This window comes from Malania oleifera, chromosome 9 (assembly GCF_029873635.1).
Source record: "Malania oleifera isolate guangnan ecotype guangnan chromosome 9, ASM2987363v1, whole genome shotgun sequence".
Classification (NCBI taxonomy): Eukaryota; Viridiplantae; Streptophyta; class Magnoliopsida; order Santalales; family Ximeniaceae; genus Malania; species Malania oleifera.
The window spans coordinates 95207117-95224659 of record NC_080425.1 but is presented as its reverse complement, the minus strand read 5'-3'; the positions used below and the strand labels follow the sequence as shown (position 1 = coordinate 95224659).

Sequence of the window (17543 nt, the reverse complement as noted above, 5' to 3'; positions counted from 1 at the left end):
TGAGCATTCGGTCAATTCGGTGAATTCGGTTAATTAACTAAAAAGTTTTGATTAAAAAACTTCATTAACCGAATCGACCAAAATTTCATATTTAATCAAACTCAAAACTGATCAAACCGGTTAAATCAATTATATATATATATAGATATAATATATAATATATAAAAATAAATAAATTGTTAGTATATATATAATATATAAAATATTTTAATATATATTATATATATAATTATTTATTATTAATTAATACAATTAACCAAATAAACTGAACCCAAAACTAAATCGAAAATCGAAATTCAACTAAAATGAAAATTGAACCGAACCGAATAAATTTTTAATCTAACCGAACCGATCAAATTTACTCGCTCACTCGTACTTCATTTAATCTTGTAAGAATATGTACTACTTTTATTCAAATTTATGTTTATTCATATGTTAGGCTCCAAGCAATTCAAGTAAAATGTGTTTTGCAGGACAAATTTATATGTATATATATATATATATATATATATATATATTACTTCTTTTGCAATACTTATCTAACACTTCATTTGTTTCACTCTTTGTTCTTGGTAGTTGGTGGATGTTCGTTTAACTTTAAGCTAATTTTCCTTAATTTAATCAATTAGTTTCCCCCTTGATTTTTCAAATCTTCTCATGTAGCAATGCGCCTCACTTAATTTTGATTTTATCATGCATCAGTTCAATAGTGGTGCCAAGCATGTAGCAATGCGCCTCACTTAATGGAGGGATGTGCATTAACACCAATAGTTGTAGGGTCCCCAAAAATGAAGCACAAGTCTTCATATTGTGGGCAACCCCTTTTTCTAAATCTATTTGCCAATCAATGTACCTATAAACATTGAATACACTAGTTAAAATCCATCATTACTATAAAATTTTTAAATAAAAAAAAAAAGGAACTAACAACAATGTTATTTTAATTTCACCGGTGATGCACTTAAGGTCCTAATTTTTTCACACATGGTCAGTCCTAAGCTTGAGTAGAGAAGGAGGGTTATGTTAGGTAACTAACAGTCGGCGTAAAATTTGTTACATCACTATGATATGAATCATTACTGAAAATTTCTTGGGGCATCCCCTACGAGCGACGCGTTGCACGTGTACCACTCGAGTGTAGCAAAAAGTGGGCTAGGTCATCGCCCTGAAGCGACGCATCGTGTCGGTGCTCGGGTACGATGTCAAATATGCGAAGGTTCTTACATCATTCTGGACGTGGGCAAGTAAAGACATTAGTTCAGAAAACTATGATTAAATTAGTAACTTGGAATATAGGACACTTACAGGTAAAAACATAAAAATTGTGGAGACAATGATCAAAAAAATAATTAATATAATTTTCCTTCAAAAAACTAAGTGGATGGGGGAGAAAGTTAAAGAAATCGATAAATCAAAATTTAAACTTTGGTACACTCGAAAAAGAAAAACATAAGAATGGAGTAAATTATTATAGATAAAAACTTAAAAGATAATGTTGTTGATGTAAATAGAGTAGGGGATAGAATTATAAAAATCAAGATGATGCTAGGACAAGAGATAATAAATGTAATGCCCCGAACCCTTAAACCTGGGTCCGACGCGATTATACCTAATAATCCATAATTAACATAACATACGCAGCGGAAAACATAATCATAACCTCCATATAACATAATATCAGAGTTTACTAATTTCTATCTATAATCCAAAGTATCCATCCAACACCTGCATTCCCATATATACATACATCTCCAAAAGCATTTCAGTATTTTCACAACTATTCTGTTCTTAACGGGCTTAAAACATAAAAACTTTAATATTTACTTTCTACAAAAACATCATTAAAATGTTATACCCTTTTTCTTATATCTTCTAATAATGTTATAAAAACCCTCGAGCTCTCTAAGCTCGATCTCGAAGAAATCCTGGAAAATAAATAAATAAATTCATATTCGGGTGAGACACATCTCAGTAAGGGAAAAAATCATATATTAAAACAGTGTGTGGCTAACATGAGTTTATAAATAACATAATATTTAACATTTGAAAATCCTTAACGTAATTTCCGAAATCATTCCCTGATCCTAATCAAACACATGTAAATGTTTAATCCACGAGATTTCCCGAGGATAGGGATGCTTACCCGCTCATACAAGTAGCACCCCTCTGTTTTGATACTTAGGCAACCCAAAGGTCGTAGTTAAAACATACCAGGGCACTTATCTTATTTAGTAAGCCCTTAAGTGATAAATTAATCTCGTACTCACACCGTTCAACAATAGTTTACCGACAAAGACCCTAAGGATAGGGAAATATACCCGCTCATACAAGTAGGTTCCCTTTACTCTAATACGTTATGTGGCTACTGTCATATCTGTAGCTACTAGTGCACTCGCCTTACTCAGCAAGCCCTCAGGAGAAGGTACGCCTTACCCAATCGTAACATGTTCTATGTACATACATACTTCTAATATCATAATACATCATTCTTTCTATCATTATTTAATTATTCACATTTGTTCATATTCATGGCTTAACATTGCATTGTATTTCACTTTAAGTGACTCTTTCCCATTTTACATCGTTCACATTTCACATTTCACATTTTATTTTCATTTCATTCATTTCCCATTTCATTTCATTTCATTTCATACCTAACATCTTTAAGCTATTATACATTTACTTAGCCACTTTCAACTGTTTCACATTTACCCAACCACTTTCAACTGCGACACATTTACCTAACCACTTTCAGCTGTGACACATTTACCCAGTCACTTTCAGCTGTTACACATTTACCCAGTCACTTTTAACTGTTTTACATGATTGCATTAATACATACAGGCAACATTGTCCATATCATATTTTCTTTCCATGGTTTTACTTACTTAACCTGCATCTCATACATTTAACATATATTTGCATAGATTCTCATGCCACACAATTTAACAGTAAAATTTATACACTGTTTGTAAAATAAGTCAACCAATATTTAATGTTTATATATTAAAAATACCTTTCATGTCTTATATAAATATTCTGAAAATATTTCTCATTTTCCTCAGTTCATTTGCATCTCACACATTTAACATATATATGCATAGATTCTCATGCTACACAATTTAATAGTAAAATTCATACAATGCCTGTAAAATAAGTCAACCAATATTTAATGTTTATATATTAAAAATACCTTTTATGTCTTACATAAATATTCTGAAAATATTTCTCATTTTTCTCAATTCATTTTCACACATACATATCTAATAAACAGCTCTAAACTCGAAAAAATATAATTTAAACAGTTGATATTTTACTCATATTGAAACATATACACGTACCTATACCACAATTTATTTTTCCATTAAATTCATAAAAAAATTGATTTAATATATATTTTTTCTCTTACTTGATTTATTGAACTACGACAACAGGGACTCCGAAAAATACCTGCGGCGCTCACCCGGACCCTAAAATTAAATTTCTAGTTCCAATAAATTATTTATGAATAAAATATTAATTTAATACTTCCTAGGGCCATAATTTCTAAATAAATAATAATACCCTTAAATTTAGTCAAATTCTCAAATCTCACTCTCGCTTTGGAGTAAGGCCTAGAAAATCCCAATTGAAAAATTATCTATGCCAAAATGACGACGACGACGACTAGGACTCCATGGTGGTATCCGTTCGTCAATTTAACCACATATTAACGACGAAATTGAGAAAATGGGGAAAAAATTACCTTTCCCCAGGAGCAGTGCCTAAGTCGTTCCCATAAAAAATCTATTCCAATAGAAATGTCGGCAGTGGAACTAGGATTCCAACGGTACCTTCCGTTTTCCGATTCGTCGCAAACTCATCGAGTAATTGAGAGAAGGAGAAAGACGGAAACGGAGGTGAGCGGCTGCTCGCAAGAAGTAGAAGCATCAGGAGGAGCAATTGCAGAGAGGGGGAAAGGGTTGAATATGACATTGAATTGGATTTCAAATTGAAATCCAATTTACTTAATTCTATTTTTATATTATTTTATATTATATATATATACTCATCATATAAATTACTTAATTAATTTATTTAAATAATATTTAATTAATTTATTAATTCAATCAAATAATATTCGATTAATTAACTAATTAATAATTAGTCTAATATCATTTCATTTCATATATATTTTTACTTTTTATTTGTTTTCATACTATTCATTTTATCTGTTCATTTATTATTTTATTTATTATTTTTTTAAAAAAATTATTTTAATTATTTTAATTTTTTGGATCTTTACAATAAATGTCATTAATATGCTCCTCAAGATGGTTTAGTAGAAAATCTTAAGAGACAATTTTAGAAAGATATGGATAGTATTATGCAAGACATACTAGGGATTGAGAAAATATTTATAAGAGGAGATCTAAATGGACATGTTGGAAGAAATAATAAAAATTATGAGAGGATACATAGAGAATATGGATATGAAGAAAAAAATGAGCTTGGAGAGATGATCTTTGACTTCGCTATGTCATATAATTTTATTATGATGAATACTTGCTTTAAGAAGAGAGACGAATACTTAATAACCTTTAAAAGTGGACAAAATAGAAATCAAATAGATATTTTTTTAACTAGGAGGGTAGATCATTTATCATGCAAGGATTGTAAAGTTATTTCAGGTGAAAGACTAATCACACAACATAGAGTCTTAATGTTATTTATATATATTAAAAAATGGAAGAAAAAGTATAAAATAAACCAGTCTAAGAGAACTAAGTGGTGAAACTTAAAAGGAGAAAATATATTAAAATTTAAAAATGAAATGATCAAAGATGAGAATTAGACTATAGAGGATGGAATAGATACAAATACTCTTTAGAGTAGATTAGCTAGCTCCATTAAAAAGATAGCAAAAGAGATTTTAGGTGAATCAAAAAGAAGAGTCTCGAATAGTAAAGAAATTTGGTGGTGGGATAAAGATGTACAAAAAGCCATAAAGACAAAGAATTTGGTATAAAACGTGACAAAAATGTAGAAATAGAGATAACTTTGAAAAAGTATAAAGAAGCAAGAAAAGATGTAAAAAAGGTTGTTAGTGAAGCTAAATACAGATCATGTTAGAGAAAGAAGCTCTTGCCTCTCTTTAGAGAGGCGCATGACGTGAATTGCATTTCTAGGGACTGTTTCAACTTTGTTCTTGTAATTTCACAATGATTTGGCTTGTTTGTTGCTAGATTTGTCCATTGTGGACTGGTCGTAGGTTGATTTTCAACCTATAGTTGTGATTGAGGTTTGTGATTCCATTTCTCACTTTCCCTCTCACTTGGGAATTTTGAAATTTGATTTTTCCGTGCGGCTATGGGGCATCATTGTGCTTCTAGGGTTGCAAGGAAATCAAAGCGAGAAGATGAGATAAAGGAGGAGATTGAATTTGCTCTATAATTTATTGAAATCAAATGAGGAATTTGGAATGGTTTGGTTAAAAAGAAACATACTGAGATTATGGCCGAGTTTAAGAGATTGTCCAAAATGGCGATTTAGAGGTTTAATGATGGCCTGAGTGGGTTGAAGACATCCTCGGAACTGCTTGAGTCTCTTCGTGCTCAGAGGAGTTTGCATGTTAATCAGGAGATGGGTATTTCAAAGGAGGATGGCTATGCTAAACAAAGGGATGGTCACAATAGTCTAAGATCGAGTGAGGACAATGAGAAGCTCGCTTGTCTGTCGAGTGAAGGAAAACTGATAACTCAGAGTGATGCGAGGAACTTGAAAATATCTTCGGAGGTACAGTAAATTATTCAGAATCAGCTGGGAACTATCTTCCCCTAGTTGTTTGAGTGGGGGAACTATCTATGGTAACCAATTGGGGTTGAAATTGAAGGTGACTCCTACGACCTTAAATGATGAGGTACTTGGAGAAAAAGGGTTATTTGATAATAGTAACTCGCACATGGAAGAAGATAACAGGGTGAAGCTCTATTGAAGAAGGAGGTCATGGGATGATGAGGAGGAAGTGGTATCTGATTCATTGGGTTCAAAGGACTCATGTGATGTCGTTGCCTCAATTCGTGATAGAGTCCAGATACAAGAGGTGTCACGCCTTAAACCCGGCAATGGGCCACAGGGTGTGATTTGATAACCTAACATGTCTTTGTATCATACAAACATCCATGATACTACACAAAATAAAGGTTTGATCCCGTAGGGCTTGCGAATACCTTATACACAATAACATACACATGATATGCGCAACGAAATAATTCAACCTATTACATTCATTATACCATACCATATCAAAGTCTATGTCCAACACAATACAAAACATAACTCCCGAGTGTCTACATAACCAAAATGATGTCCCGGCTACAGTTTAGTACTAACACAAGTACTTATACAATGTTGACCAAAACCACGCTCCCAAATCACTAGAAGTTTGAAGAAAAATGGGAAAACTTTGGGACCAGATAACATCTCAATTGAAGTTTGGGAATGCTTAGGTGATAACGGAATTATATGATTAACTAATTTATTTAATACAATTATAAAATCTAAGAAAATGTTAGATGAATGGAAGAAAAACATTTTACTACCTATATACAAAAATAAAGGAGATATTCAAAATTATAATAACTATCGTGAAATTAAAATTATGAGTCATACGATGAAACTAAGGGAAATGATAGTTGAACAAAGAGTAAGGTTAGAAACAAAAGTCTCAGAAAATCAATTTAGTTTTATGCCTGGGAGATCTATCATAGAAGCTATATATCTTTAAAGAAGATTAATGGAAAAGTTTAGGAAAAAGAAGAGAGACTTGCATATAATATTTATTAACCTTAAGAAAACTTATGATAGGATACTTAGGAAAGTTCTATGGTGGATTTTAGAAAAAAAAAAATGGTGTAAGTAGTAGGTACATTGATGTCATTAAGGATATGTACGATTGAGTAATGACTAGTGTAAAGACTATAGATGGAGAATCTAAAGAATTTCCAATCATCATAGGTGTACATCAAGGATCGGCTTTGAGCCTTTATCTTTTTGCTTTAGTGATGGACCAATTGACTAAAAGTATTTAAAAGGAGGTTCCATGGTGTGTGTTATTTGCAGATGATATTGTATTAATTGACGAAAATAGGGACGAAGTAGAGACTAAGTTAGAATTATGGAGAGAAGCTTTGGAATCTAGAGACTTTAAAAAAAGTAGAAATAAGACAGAATATATAAAATATAATTTTAGTAATGATAGGAGGAATATTGGAGACAAAGTTAAACTTGATGATGAAGAAATAAATGACACTTGTAGATTTCGATACCTTGGATTTTAGTATGCAACTTGAAGGAAAAATTGAAGATGATATAATGCATAGAGTTGAAGCAGGTTGGGTAAAATCGAAAAGTGCTTCAAATGTGCTCTGTGATTGTAGAATACCCTTAAAATTGAAAGGGAACTTTTATAGGACAACTGTAAGACCAACTATGCTATATGGATCAGAATGTTGGGCAATGAAGAAACATAATATCCAAAAAGTAAAAGTTACCGAGATGAGAATGCTTAGATGGATGAGTGGTATATCATTAAAAGATAAACTAAGGAACGAACATATTTGCGGTAAGTTAGGTATAACTCCTATAAAAGATAAGATAAGGGAGAGACGACTCAGATATTATGGACACTTGCAACATAGGCTACATATTGCATCAATGAGTAAAAGTGAGGTAATTACTATGGGGGACATTATAAAAGGTTGGGGTAAGCCTAAAATAACTTGGGAGGAGAAAGTAAGGATTTAACAGCCCTGAATCTGTCAAAAGAATGGTCCATGATCGCATAAATTGGTGAAAAATGATTCATATATCCGACCCCACCTAGTGGGGCTTAAGACTTGATTTTGTTGTTACTTTTTTTGTTTTAACAACAATGTATTTTTCTTGACAATGTATAAGATATTACATGTTACCTTACCCAAATTATTTCAACATCTTTCATCTCCATTAACTTGTCCTGTTAATGAGTTATAGCCAATTCTAATATCCAAGATTAAGGTCTTGAAATGTCTTTGCGTTTCCCTTATCTAATTGTATTTGTCCTTTAGCTAAAACTGATTGAGATTCATTGCAGTTGTTAACTTGTTTCCTTATCTTTTCCAAGTAGGGACGTGTCCATGATAGACAATCAATGGTATTATTTGATAAATTATTTTTATGGATACAACTGGTCAAAAGCAAATTTTAAGGGACTACTTGCATACTTAAGTTGATTAAAAATCAAAGTACTTCACTTGAATTCATGACTTGAGGGGGTCACAAGGATATTTAATGGTTTTGTCACTCAATGGGCTGATGTAATGAAGAATGTATCAAATATATTGAATGAAATATACATTAACTTGCTAGAAAGAATTCCTTCATCCTGGTTATAATACTTTAAATTAGGATGTATTTCGGTTCGAGTGAATATATAACACTTGAACTCAAACTTGATTAAAAAATTTTGAGCTTAAAATGAGCTAGACTTAAATCAATCTTGTACGATCAAACATGATCTCAACTTGGTTGCACATTCTCAAAATTTGAGCTTAACTTAATTATACTCATATTAATAAAATAATATTATTTACATGTATACAATACTTAAAATTATTAAACCTTCGTATTATATATATTATTTATATAATAAATGATAAAAGCACAAAAAGCTCAGTTAGGCTTGCTGATTGTGGTGCAATATTCAAATTCAACTCATCAAAGTTACTTTATTAACTTGAGCTTGACCACAACTCAAATTTTATGGAGTTCAAATGAGTTATAGAGCGTGTCAAGCACAAATAGCTCCCCATGGCTTAATCCAGACCACCCCCTAATTCAAATGCTAGCATATTTACTGTAGGAATGTTAAAATTATCCACTCCCAGAAAGTTCTTAATTAAAATACACTGGAATTGTACTGTTGTTCAACATTAGCCACAGGATATGAAGTTTTCGTAACACAAATCTTGTACACATTGGAAGGAAGTTGAATAGGGGACAATGTAAATGTAAAGGCAGAAAATTATGTTTCAATCATTAATATCATTTAGAAATCCAAATGAACAATATCCAACAAAAGGATGATTTTACTGATTGCAAGATAAAGATAAATTAGCCGATAAAAGCTATCATTAATGGTAAATAATGCCCATGGCCTTCCACCATCATGAACTAAATATCATTACTTTCTCTTTTTTAAAATTTTTTTTTTTTCACTCCAAGAACAGAATCCATTGCTTCTCTGTGTGAAAATGGTGCTGCTAACAAAAAAGCTTAATTATGGACAACAAAGTTAATAACAAAATTGAAGAGAGCAACAATTATTTATCTCAAACCAAAATTTCAATGGATTTCACTCTCATCACAATCCTCATTATCCCTAGCCCCATGCTTACTTGTCTTTTGGGATGTTGAGATTTTTAAAAACTGGGCTGTCGACTCCCACTCCCATTGCATTCAGACCATTGTCGACATACAAAACAGTGCCAGTTATAGCCGAAGCAAGAGGTGATACAAGGAAGGCAGCAGCATTCCCAATCTCATCTGTTTCATTTAGTTCTCAAGTTTAGTTACTGCACAGAAAAGTAAACTCTACAGCAAGGAATGTGAAAATAAATCTCTCATTTGACTGTTCTCTGATCAAATCTTTTGGGTCTGAAAAATTGTTTATAAGGAAAAAAGGTGATTTGATAATGCTAGAACATAATAAGAATAATTACTAGACATTGGAGACACATAATACATGTGCAATATATCTTCATTTGGTTTGTTCATTAAAAATTTTTAATTTTTTTATTTGTCCTCCTTTTTATAAATAAAATAGTTTCTTTTTACACCAGCGCAAAGTTTTAAGATGTAAAAAAGTATATGCCCAATGAGTTATAGTCACTTAGGAAGTAGTTATGAAAGTTAATAGATATTTAATTATTTATATGTTAGGCATAATAGGATACACAATATTTTCTTATTGCTATTTTCTGTTTAAGTAGTGCTTTTATAGGGACATCATAAGAAAATATAAGGGGTAGACACCAAAGTGGGGAATCCCCCTTACACTCGTATAGATATAGAAGATCAGGTTGTAAACCAAAAAAATATACCTTCCAAACATGTTGTAGACACCTATTTTCTTGTTTCATAAGAGGGTTAGAACTTATGCTATCATTCATCATAACCATATACACAAACTAAAGTATGATCCTTTATTTGTTTCATGTTTAGGGTACCAGCAAAAAATTTCATTGAACACAACCAAATGCAGAATAAGCTGAGCAACCATGACTCACCCGCAGCCAGTTCTTTCTGAATGGGTGCATTGGTGAATGAGTAGTCAATCATTGTGTCAATAAAACCAATTGCTTTTGCGGCACGACTTCCTAATGGACCTGAAAGCATGAAAAGAACGAAAATGAGCATCAACAAAAGCTTTATTGCACTTAACACAGAGATAAAACACCAGACAATAGTTTGAGAACCATTCTGTTTTGCTTTGATAGCACCTTCAGTTAAAATTCCACCAACTACTTCATTTCGTGAAATTTCAAAAACACAACTCAATTATCACTATTAGTGGCAGCTCCATCTCGCATAATTGTTTCAATCTACAGGGAAGATACTTGCAGAAAAACCATGTCAAGAATAATGGGAATGAATGCATTTCCTTGAGAATGTCCAAACATTGCATAGATTGGATGGTAGAATATGAATAATTGATGATGCATTGAAAAGATCCAAATCCAGAGAGGATAACCGACAGGTGGACTTTTCAAGGATTATATGGGTGCACCTCATCTCCAGTTTTCTTGCCAAGCAGGCAGAGAGGGAGGGAGAGAGAGATTGTTAGCTGAAATGACGCAAAGCCTGCTGAAAAGGAGCCAAGCCAATGCCTACATAATCAAACAGGATGAGGTTCTGCACCCAAAGAGGGAATAATCGACCAACGAGTGAGTGCTTCTCTGAGAGAAATTTTGCAAAAGCCAATAAGACTATATGATCTGAGTCATCCCAATAAGTTCAGTTTGTCCCTCGATTTCCCAGTTGGAGTACAACAGAATGTGAAGCACACATACAAGAGCTTCTTCCAGCAATAAAGCCACATTACTGCACAGTTTGTGGGGTAAAAAATATTATGACAACACTAACATGAAATAAAGGTTTTACCTGCAGATATTGTGTTAACCCTGATTTTGTGCTTTCTTCCAGCTTCAAAAGCCAGTACCTGCATTGAGCACAGAATTAGATAATTTTTATTTTTTACCATTCTATTAGATTAAAAGAAATTCAATGGATACTAAATTTTAGTAAATGGGAATAAAATAGAAAAAACAAATGAAAGAAAGAGAAAACTCACATGTGTGTCACTCTCTAGAGCAGCCTTTGCAGAACTCATGCCTCCACCATATCTAAACATGAAATATTTGAAATTGATTTTTTTTTTTTAACAAAATTAGGAACTAGTCTAACAAACAATGCAATGACTGACATACCCCGGAATGATCTTTTCAGAAGCAATGTAAGTGAGAGAGATTGAAGCACCACCTGCAATATTAACCCAAATATAATTCTAGCTACAAACTTGCCTGTTGGTGAATACGCGAAGGAGAGGAAATAAAAGAAGAAAAAAAAAAACTGAATGAACAACGCACCTGGATTCATTATTGGAACGAAATGCTTGAATAGAGAAACAAAGGAATAACTCGATGCGGAGATGGCTGCAAGGTATCCATTCCTTGATGTCTCCAGGAGAGGTTTGCTAACCTATGCATGGTCAAGTTAACAGTTACTATAATGATGTCAAAAGTGTTAAAAATCTGATCACTCACCTCTGGTCCATTAGCAAGTGAGTGCACAAGAATGTCAATGGTGCCAAAATCCTCCTTTACAGATTGAGCAACTTCCTGCAAGACATTATAACACATAAATCAGCAGTGTCTCAGTTGCTTAACTTTCAAGATTTTTAGTGCAAACATGAATGTCAGTAACCAGAAACATTGCCCAACGTAACTTGACATTTAAAAAGCCTTTTGAGGCAGCTAACATAATTTGCGATACAATTGAGAAGTATTGATGTGAGGATGACAAATGATAAAAGAATGAAAAGAATACTCAAATTAATTTTCCACCAGGCTTGTCGTCAACTGAAAATTCAGTATTTTCAGAAGTTTTTTTTCTTTTTCATTTTTTTTCTATTATTTAGTTGGTGCCCAAATTAGCCTAAATTGGGATGAGGGCACATCGGCATGCTGTACACATGCCTGTTGCAGCCCACGGATAGGCTGAGCTGTAAACCACATGGGCAGCAATAGCCAATAAGGCAAGTATGAGAGATGAACTGAATGATCCATCCCAGTTTGGTTTAATTTGGATACAAGCCAAACAGTAATGGCTACCTTAAGGCAATTGAAAGCCCAGTTCCACATTAACCCAAAATGCACGGTTCAGTGACCTATGGGTACTTAATCCTTTTCCGAAGCATGATTTAGCACACCCATACACAGTGCAATAGATTGTACCTGAACAGTCCATTTTGAGGACCCTGAATAGCGCTTGTTTGTTTTTATCTGCACAAAAGCACAACTAACAATTTCAATGACTCAAATAATTTTAATATGCACTTGTTACTCCTAACAGATCTGAGGAGTTTTTCTATTACATCTTCAGGAACATCCTTGGGATTATCAAAAACAGCATCCAATGGATAAACTTTGGTAATCTCCATTAAAGAACCATTAGGCAACCTGAAACAACAATTCTCAGAAGCAAACAATTTAGTGAATGGCAAACAATAAAAGAAAAGCCCAAATGCCACATCTATTCACACCTGCGTGATTCATCGAATTTTCCACGGCGTAGGCTTGTTTCAAAAATGTTTAGTGCCTTACAGAGAAAGGAGCATTTCATCAGGACATGAATACTTGTAGTTGTAAAAGAACTTAAGAATCTCTATAATCAAAATACAACTAAGAAAGTTGGATCAGCCCACATACCGGTACCCATGTACCAATGAGAATTTCAGCACCAGCAGCAGCAAGAGATTTTGCAATTGCCCAACCATAACCGTTATCATCAGCTACACCGGCTATAAATGCCCTCTTACCTGCAAATAGTAATGCATTGCTAGTTAAGTAAAATTGCTTTTTTGATTCACAGTCAAAAGCCATTGTACTTTTTTTTCTTCTTTAAATTCCATTTCTTCTTGCAATCTTCATTAGTAATTTAATGTTTTAACATCTTAATCAAAGTGATTTTTTCCCTCTCCCTCTTCTCCATTTTTTTTTTTTTCGGAACAAGAACATGTCTAACCTCTCAAATCAATAGGCAATCCTGACACATGATTGTTGGCATGGGCTTCAGACATTGCTTTCACAACATTTCCAGATTTTACAGGAATAGATGCTGTGCTCTGAAAGAATGGCCTTGTCAATGAGATGTGAGAAGAGCTTGCAAGCCTTGTCCAAAATGCCGCTTTATTCTCAGTACCAACAAATGCAACGTTGGACACAACAATTTTGCGAGAACAAGAGTTGTAGGGTTTGGTAGCTGCCATTTGCATGCCAGGAGTTGCAATTGCAGCCATTTCAACAATTTATGTTTTCAATACAAAAAAGAATAAATCTGCAAGAGGAATCACAATCAAAGTTAACTTCCACGAGAAAGAGGGAACATCAGCAGAGCAAAAACTAATAAAATACCACATAGATTGTGATTATAATTTCTTGTGCACCACGTACAAATAAAAGAGATCGACAATGCCGGAGACTAGCAGAGAGAGCGAGGAGCTGTCAATGCCGGACGAGTAGCTTCCAATCGTGGTGCAGCGATACGAACGAAGAAGGGGATGCAGCAAATAAAACAAGCAGGAAAAAAAAAACGCAAAAAAAAAAAAAAATGCATGGCGAATCGAACCCAGGACCGACGCGTGTTCTTTGAATTCATCGCCTTCGGTACAGTTGAGCGACGAAATTAAGACTTTTTTTTTGGAAAATTTTCCTTTAGTCCAATAAGGAAAATTGAAAATTTTGAGAAGAAAAAATTTTTTTTTTTTTTAATTTATATTTTCATGGAGCAATGGCACAAAATGCGTGTCGGAAAAAGAGGTCGTGCCTTGGTGCGATGGGAAGTGCCTCCGCCTCGGTACGGGTGGTCTCGGGTTCGAGACTTGGGAGCGGCCTCTCCAAAAATGGGGGTAAGGTTTGCCGACATCCACCTCTCCCAGACCCCACTCAAAGTGGGAGTCTTGTGCACTGGGTACGGCCTTTTTTTTTTTTTTTTTTTTTTCCAGACAAACCAATTATATTAAAACCTACTGAAACACCTATGGATTCAGGGAAAGGGTCCCCGAGTATTGGGTAGTTATCATTAAACCGGGTCGAAAATTTTATGAAAGGGGTAGAATTGCAAAAAATATAGCCAAAGTTTTGAAGAAATGTGAAAAGAAAAGAAAATATATAATAAATCAATGTATAAAATTTTGGTTCTATATATGATTAATATTTAATTTTTAAAAAAATAGTCATATTGGATTAAATTTTATTTTTAATATTTTTATTATAAAGAGAAAATGCAATGAAAAAAACATTTTCTTCCTACTTTTTTTTTTTCCTTTCTTTTCATTTTCTCAAACAAAACCCTTTATTCAAATAAAACCTTAAGAAAAACACAAATAGAAACTAGAAACGGTAACAACACCAAATGGTCCCGATTCAATTATCATTGACAATTCATAATCAATATGAGTTCAAAGATTCTTTTTTGATGTAACTTTTAGAACTTCTTGTTGTTAAATTGTAAAGTCTTTTTCAAACATTCAAAGTCCAACATAGGGGCTGTACTATTCATATGGTGGTTGTACTATTTATATGGTGGTCACACTATTTATTTGGTGGCTGCACAAGTCTACAAAGGTGGCTACACTATACATTTGGTGGCTGCACAAGTCTACAAAGGTGGCTACACTATACATTTGACGACTTTGAAAAAGAGGCTTACAAAACCCCTATAAATAGGGAAGTGGTGGTGAAGGAAGTTGTATCCATCCCAAGCATCTCCAACTCCACCTTTAGAGAGAGATCAAGTACTCTCCTACAAAGTATCTCTTTTGTAGCCCGTGTTTCTAGTTTCTCCTAATTTGAGAGAAGTTGTATCATTATTTTTCATAGTGGATTCCTTCTACTCTTGCCCGTGGTTTTTCCCTCAATTTGTTTAAGGGTTTTCCACGTAAATCTTGGTGTCAATTCCTCTTTTCTAATTTCTTATTTTGGCTGTGTGATACTGTTCCTACCCATTCAATTTCCTAACAGTGGTATCAGAGCCTTGGGTTACGGCCTTTGGGTTGGAGTTACTATTCACGGTTACTATTCACACGTGTCACCGGATACTTTTACAGTATTGTGAACGTATACGAGATTTGTTCAAGTATACAGTTCCATTCATTTACGATACTATTCACGTATACGGTATTGATCACGGTGAAAAAGTGGGAGCCGGTTTAGTGGAGGACCAGATCTTATCTACTACAATGGCAGCAAAGTACGAAATTGAGAAGTTCAATGGGGGTAATTTCTCCCTTTGGAAATTGAAGATGAAAGCGGTCCTGAGAAAGGACAATTGCTTAGCGGCAATTGGAGAAAGACCAACAGGGATAACTAACGAAAAATGGAGCGAGATGGATGACAATGCTGTGGCTAATCTTCATCTAGCATTAGCAGATTCGGTGTTATCAAGCATTGCAGAGAAGAAGTCAGCAAAAGAAATTTGGGATGCACTAACAAAGCTCTATGAGGTAAAGTCACTTCACAATAAGATCATCTTAAAGAGGCGACTCTACTCTCTTCGAATGAGTGAGTCCACATCGGTTACGGACCACATCAACAAGCTCTATCAGTGCTTTTTTTGAGATCGGATTTACCTGATAGCACTTGGGTATTATACAAGTTACTGATGATTTGAAGGAAAAGTATAAGTTTACGTGAAAATGATCATTCTGGTGCTTAAATGACGATTTAAGGAAAACGTATAAAGAAAAGTATATGTATGTTTATCATTAAATATTTTTACAGTTTTAAAGTTAAAAGTTTAATTTAACAGTTATAATATATGATTATAAAAATTTACTGTTGAAATTGATGACAAAAGTTTTATGCAGAAATTTTTAAATTTATATTTATTCTAAAAGCAGTCTTGAAGTTATAGTATTAAATATTGTTTTACGAAATTTTTTAAAAGCTCATTTTAGCCACACACTAATAATAATCTTATTTACTTACTGAACGTCGTCTCACCCCAATCATATTTTATTTCAGATAACTCTGAAGGATATGTCAGAAATCAGGCTTAGCAAGCATGCGGGTGGGGATTAGAAAAATAAAGATTGATTAGAAATATTAGTATGGTTTCAGATATTTATGTTTGTGTAATTTTTCTTCCTTTGAAATAAATGATTGTAAGATGGAATATTAGCGCTCTGGTTTAATAAAAATTGAATGTATTTTGCTTCCGCTATAAATGAGTAGTAAAAAGTTAATATCTCATGCCCCTCGGGGTCGGGGTGTTACACACTGTGCTTGATATCACAACCCATCATTACGGTTTTCATAACCATCCATCAGGGTTCACTACCACACACCCGCAATCATTATGCGGTATTGACATTTCATCAATCATATTTCAATGATCCTTTTGCAGTAGTCACACTTTGCAATGTTTACATTTTCCTAGTATTCACAGTCAGTATACTTAATTCAATCATCACATTTCAGTATATACGTTTCAAAATTCACGTTCTCATTTTCATGTTTCAGTATTTCAATATCAATATACATCATTAATCTCATATCAGCATATCCCAATTCATCTCAATATAAATGTTCTCATCATTTTCTGTGCACATTTCATCATCTCATAACAGTATATATCGTATTTCACGTATTTCAATATTTCCCAAAATACCCATATTAGTAATTTGCAAAATTTCATTTTTCATGCAAATCATTTCCACTCACATATAAATACCACATATGTGAGTGGAAATGATTTCTGACTCGAGAGTGCGCAACACGATATACGGATATGATCGGATCCGTATATCGTGTTGTGCACTCTGCACAACCATATATCGTGGAAATGACGACCTGCTGATATCTTCTCAGGACCACTTTCATCTTCAATTTCCAAAGGGAGAAATTACCCCCATTGAACTTCTCAATTTCGTACTTTGCTGCCATTGTAGTAGATAAGATCTGGTCCTCCACTAAACCGGCTCCCACTTTTTCACCGTGATCAATACCATATACGTGAACAGTATCGTAAATGAATGGAACTGTATACTTGAACAAATCTCGTATACGTTCACAATACTGTAAAAGTATCCGGTGACACGTGTGAATAGTAACCGTGAATAGTAACCCCAACCCAAAGGCCGTAACCCAAGGCTCTGATACCACTGTTAGGAAATTGAATGGGTAGGAACAGCATCACACAGCCAAAATAAGAAATTAGAAAAGAGGAATTGACACCAAGATTTA

The 17543-nt window shown here is 33.6% G+C and overlaps 1 protein-coding gene across 2 annotated transcripts; it reads right to left on the bottom strand.

Annotated features, from left to right (window-relative positions):
• Nucleotides 1–9132: 9132 nt before the first annotated feature.
• LOC131165026 (enoyl-[acyl-carrier-protein] reductase [NADH] 1, chloroplastic-like) lies at nt 9133–16400 on the bottom strand. Of its 2 annotated transcripts, none has more exons than XM_058122642.1 (13): nt 13713–16400; nt 13324–13635; nt 13008–13117; nt 12842–12897; nt 12674–12758; nt 12534–12581; nt 11844–11918; nt 11667–11778; nt 11508–11559; nt 11372–11423; nt 11182–11239; nt 10308–10406; nt 9133–9564 (listed from the first exon to the last, which is right to left on the bottom strand). In XM_058122642.1, the coding sequence occupies exons 2-13, from the start codon at nt 13595–13597 to the stop codon at nt 9413–9415; spliced, it is 1173 nt and encodes a 390-aa protein (XP_057978625.1). In that variant the 5' UTR covers nt 13598–13635; nt 13713–16400; the 3' UTR covers nt 9133–9412. The 2 variants fall into 2 exon arrangements, with proteins under 2 accessions (XP_057978625.1, XP_057978624.1); XM_058122641.1 differs by having other exon boundaries at nt 13752–16400.
• Between the last annotated feature and the right edge of the window lie 1143 nt (nt 16401–17543).

Bases quoted from the DNA above. Each gene is read 5' to 3' on its own strand.
- LOC131165026 (XM_058122642.1), bottom strand. From the start codon at position 13,597: ATGGCTGCAATTGCAACTCCTGGCATGCAAATGGCAGCTACCAAACCC. The intron at 12,582-12,673 runs GTAATAGAAAAA...GCTTTTGTGCAG, and splicing joins CCAAGGATGTTCCTGAAGAT to ATAAAAACAAACAAGCGCTA. The intron at 11,424-11,507 runs GTATGTCAGTCA...TTTCATGTTTAG, and splicing joins TCTGAAAAGATCATTCCGGG to ATATGGTGGAGGCATGAGTT.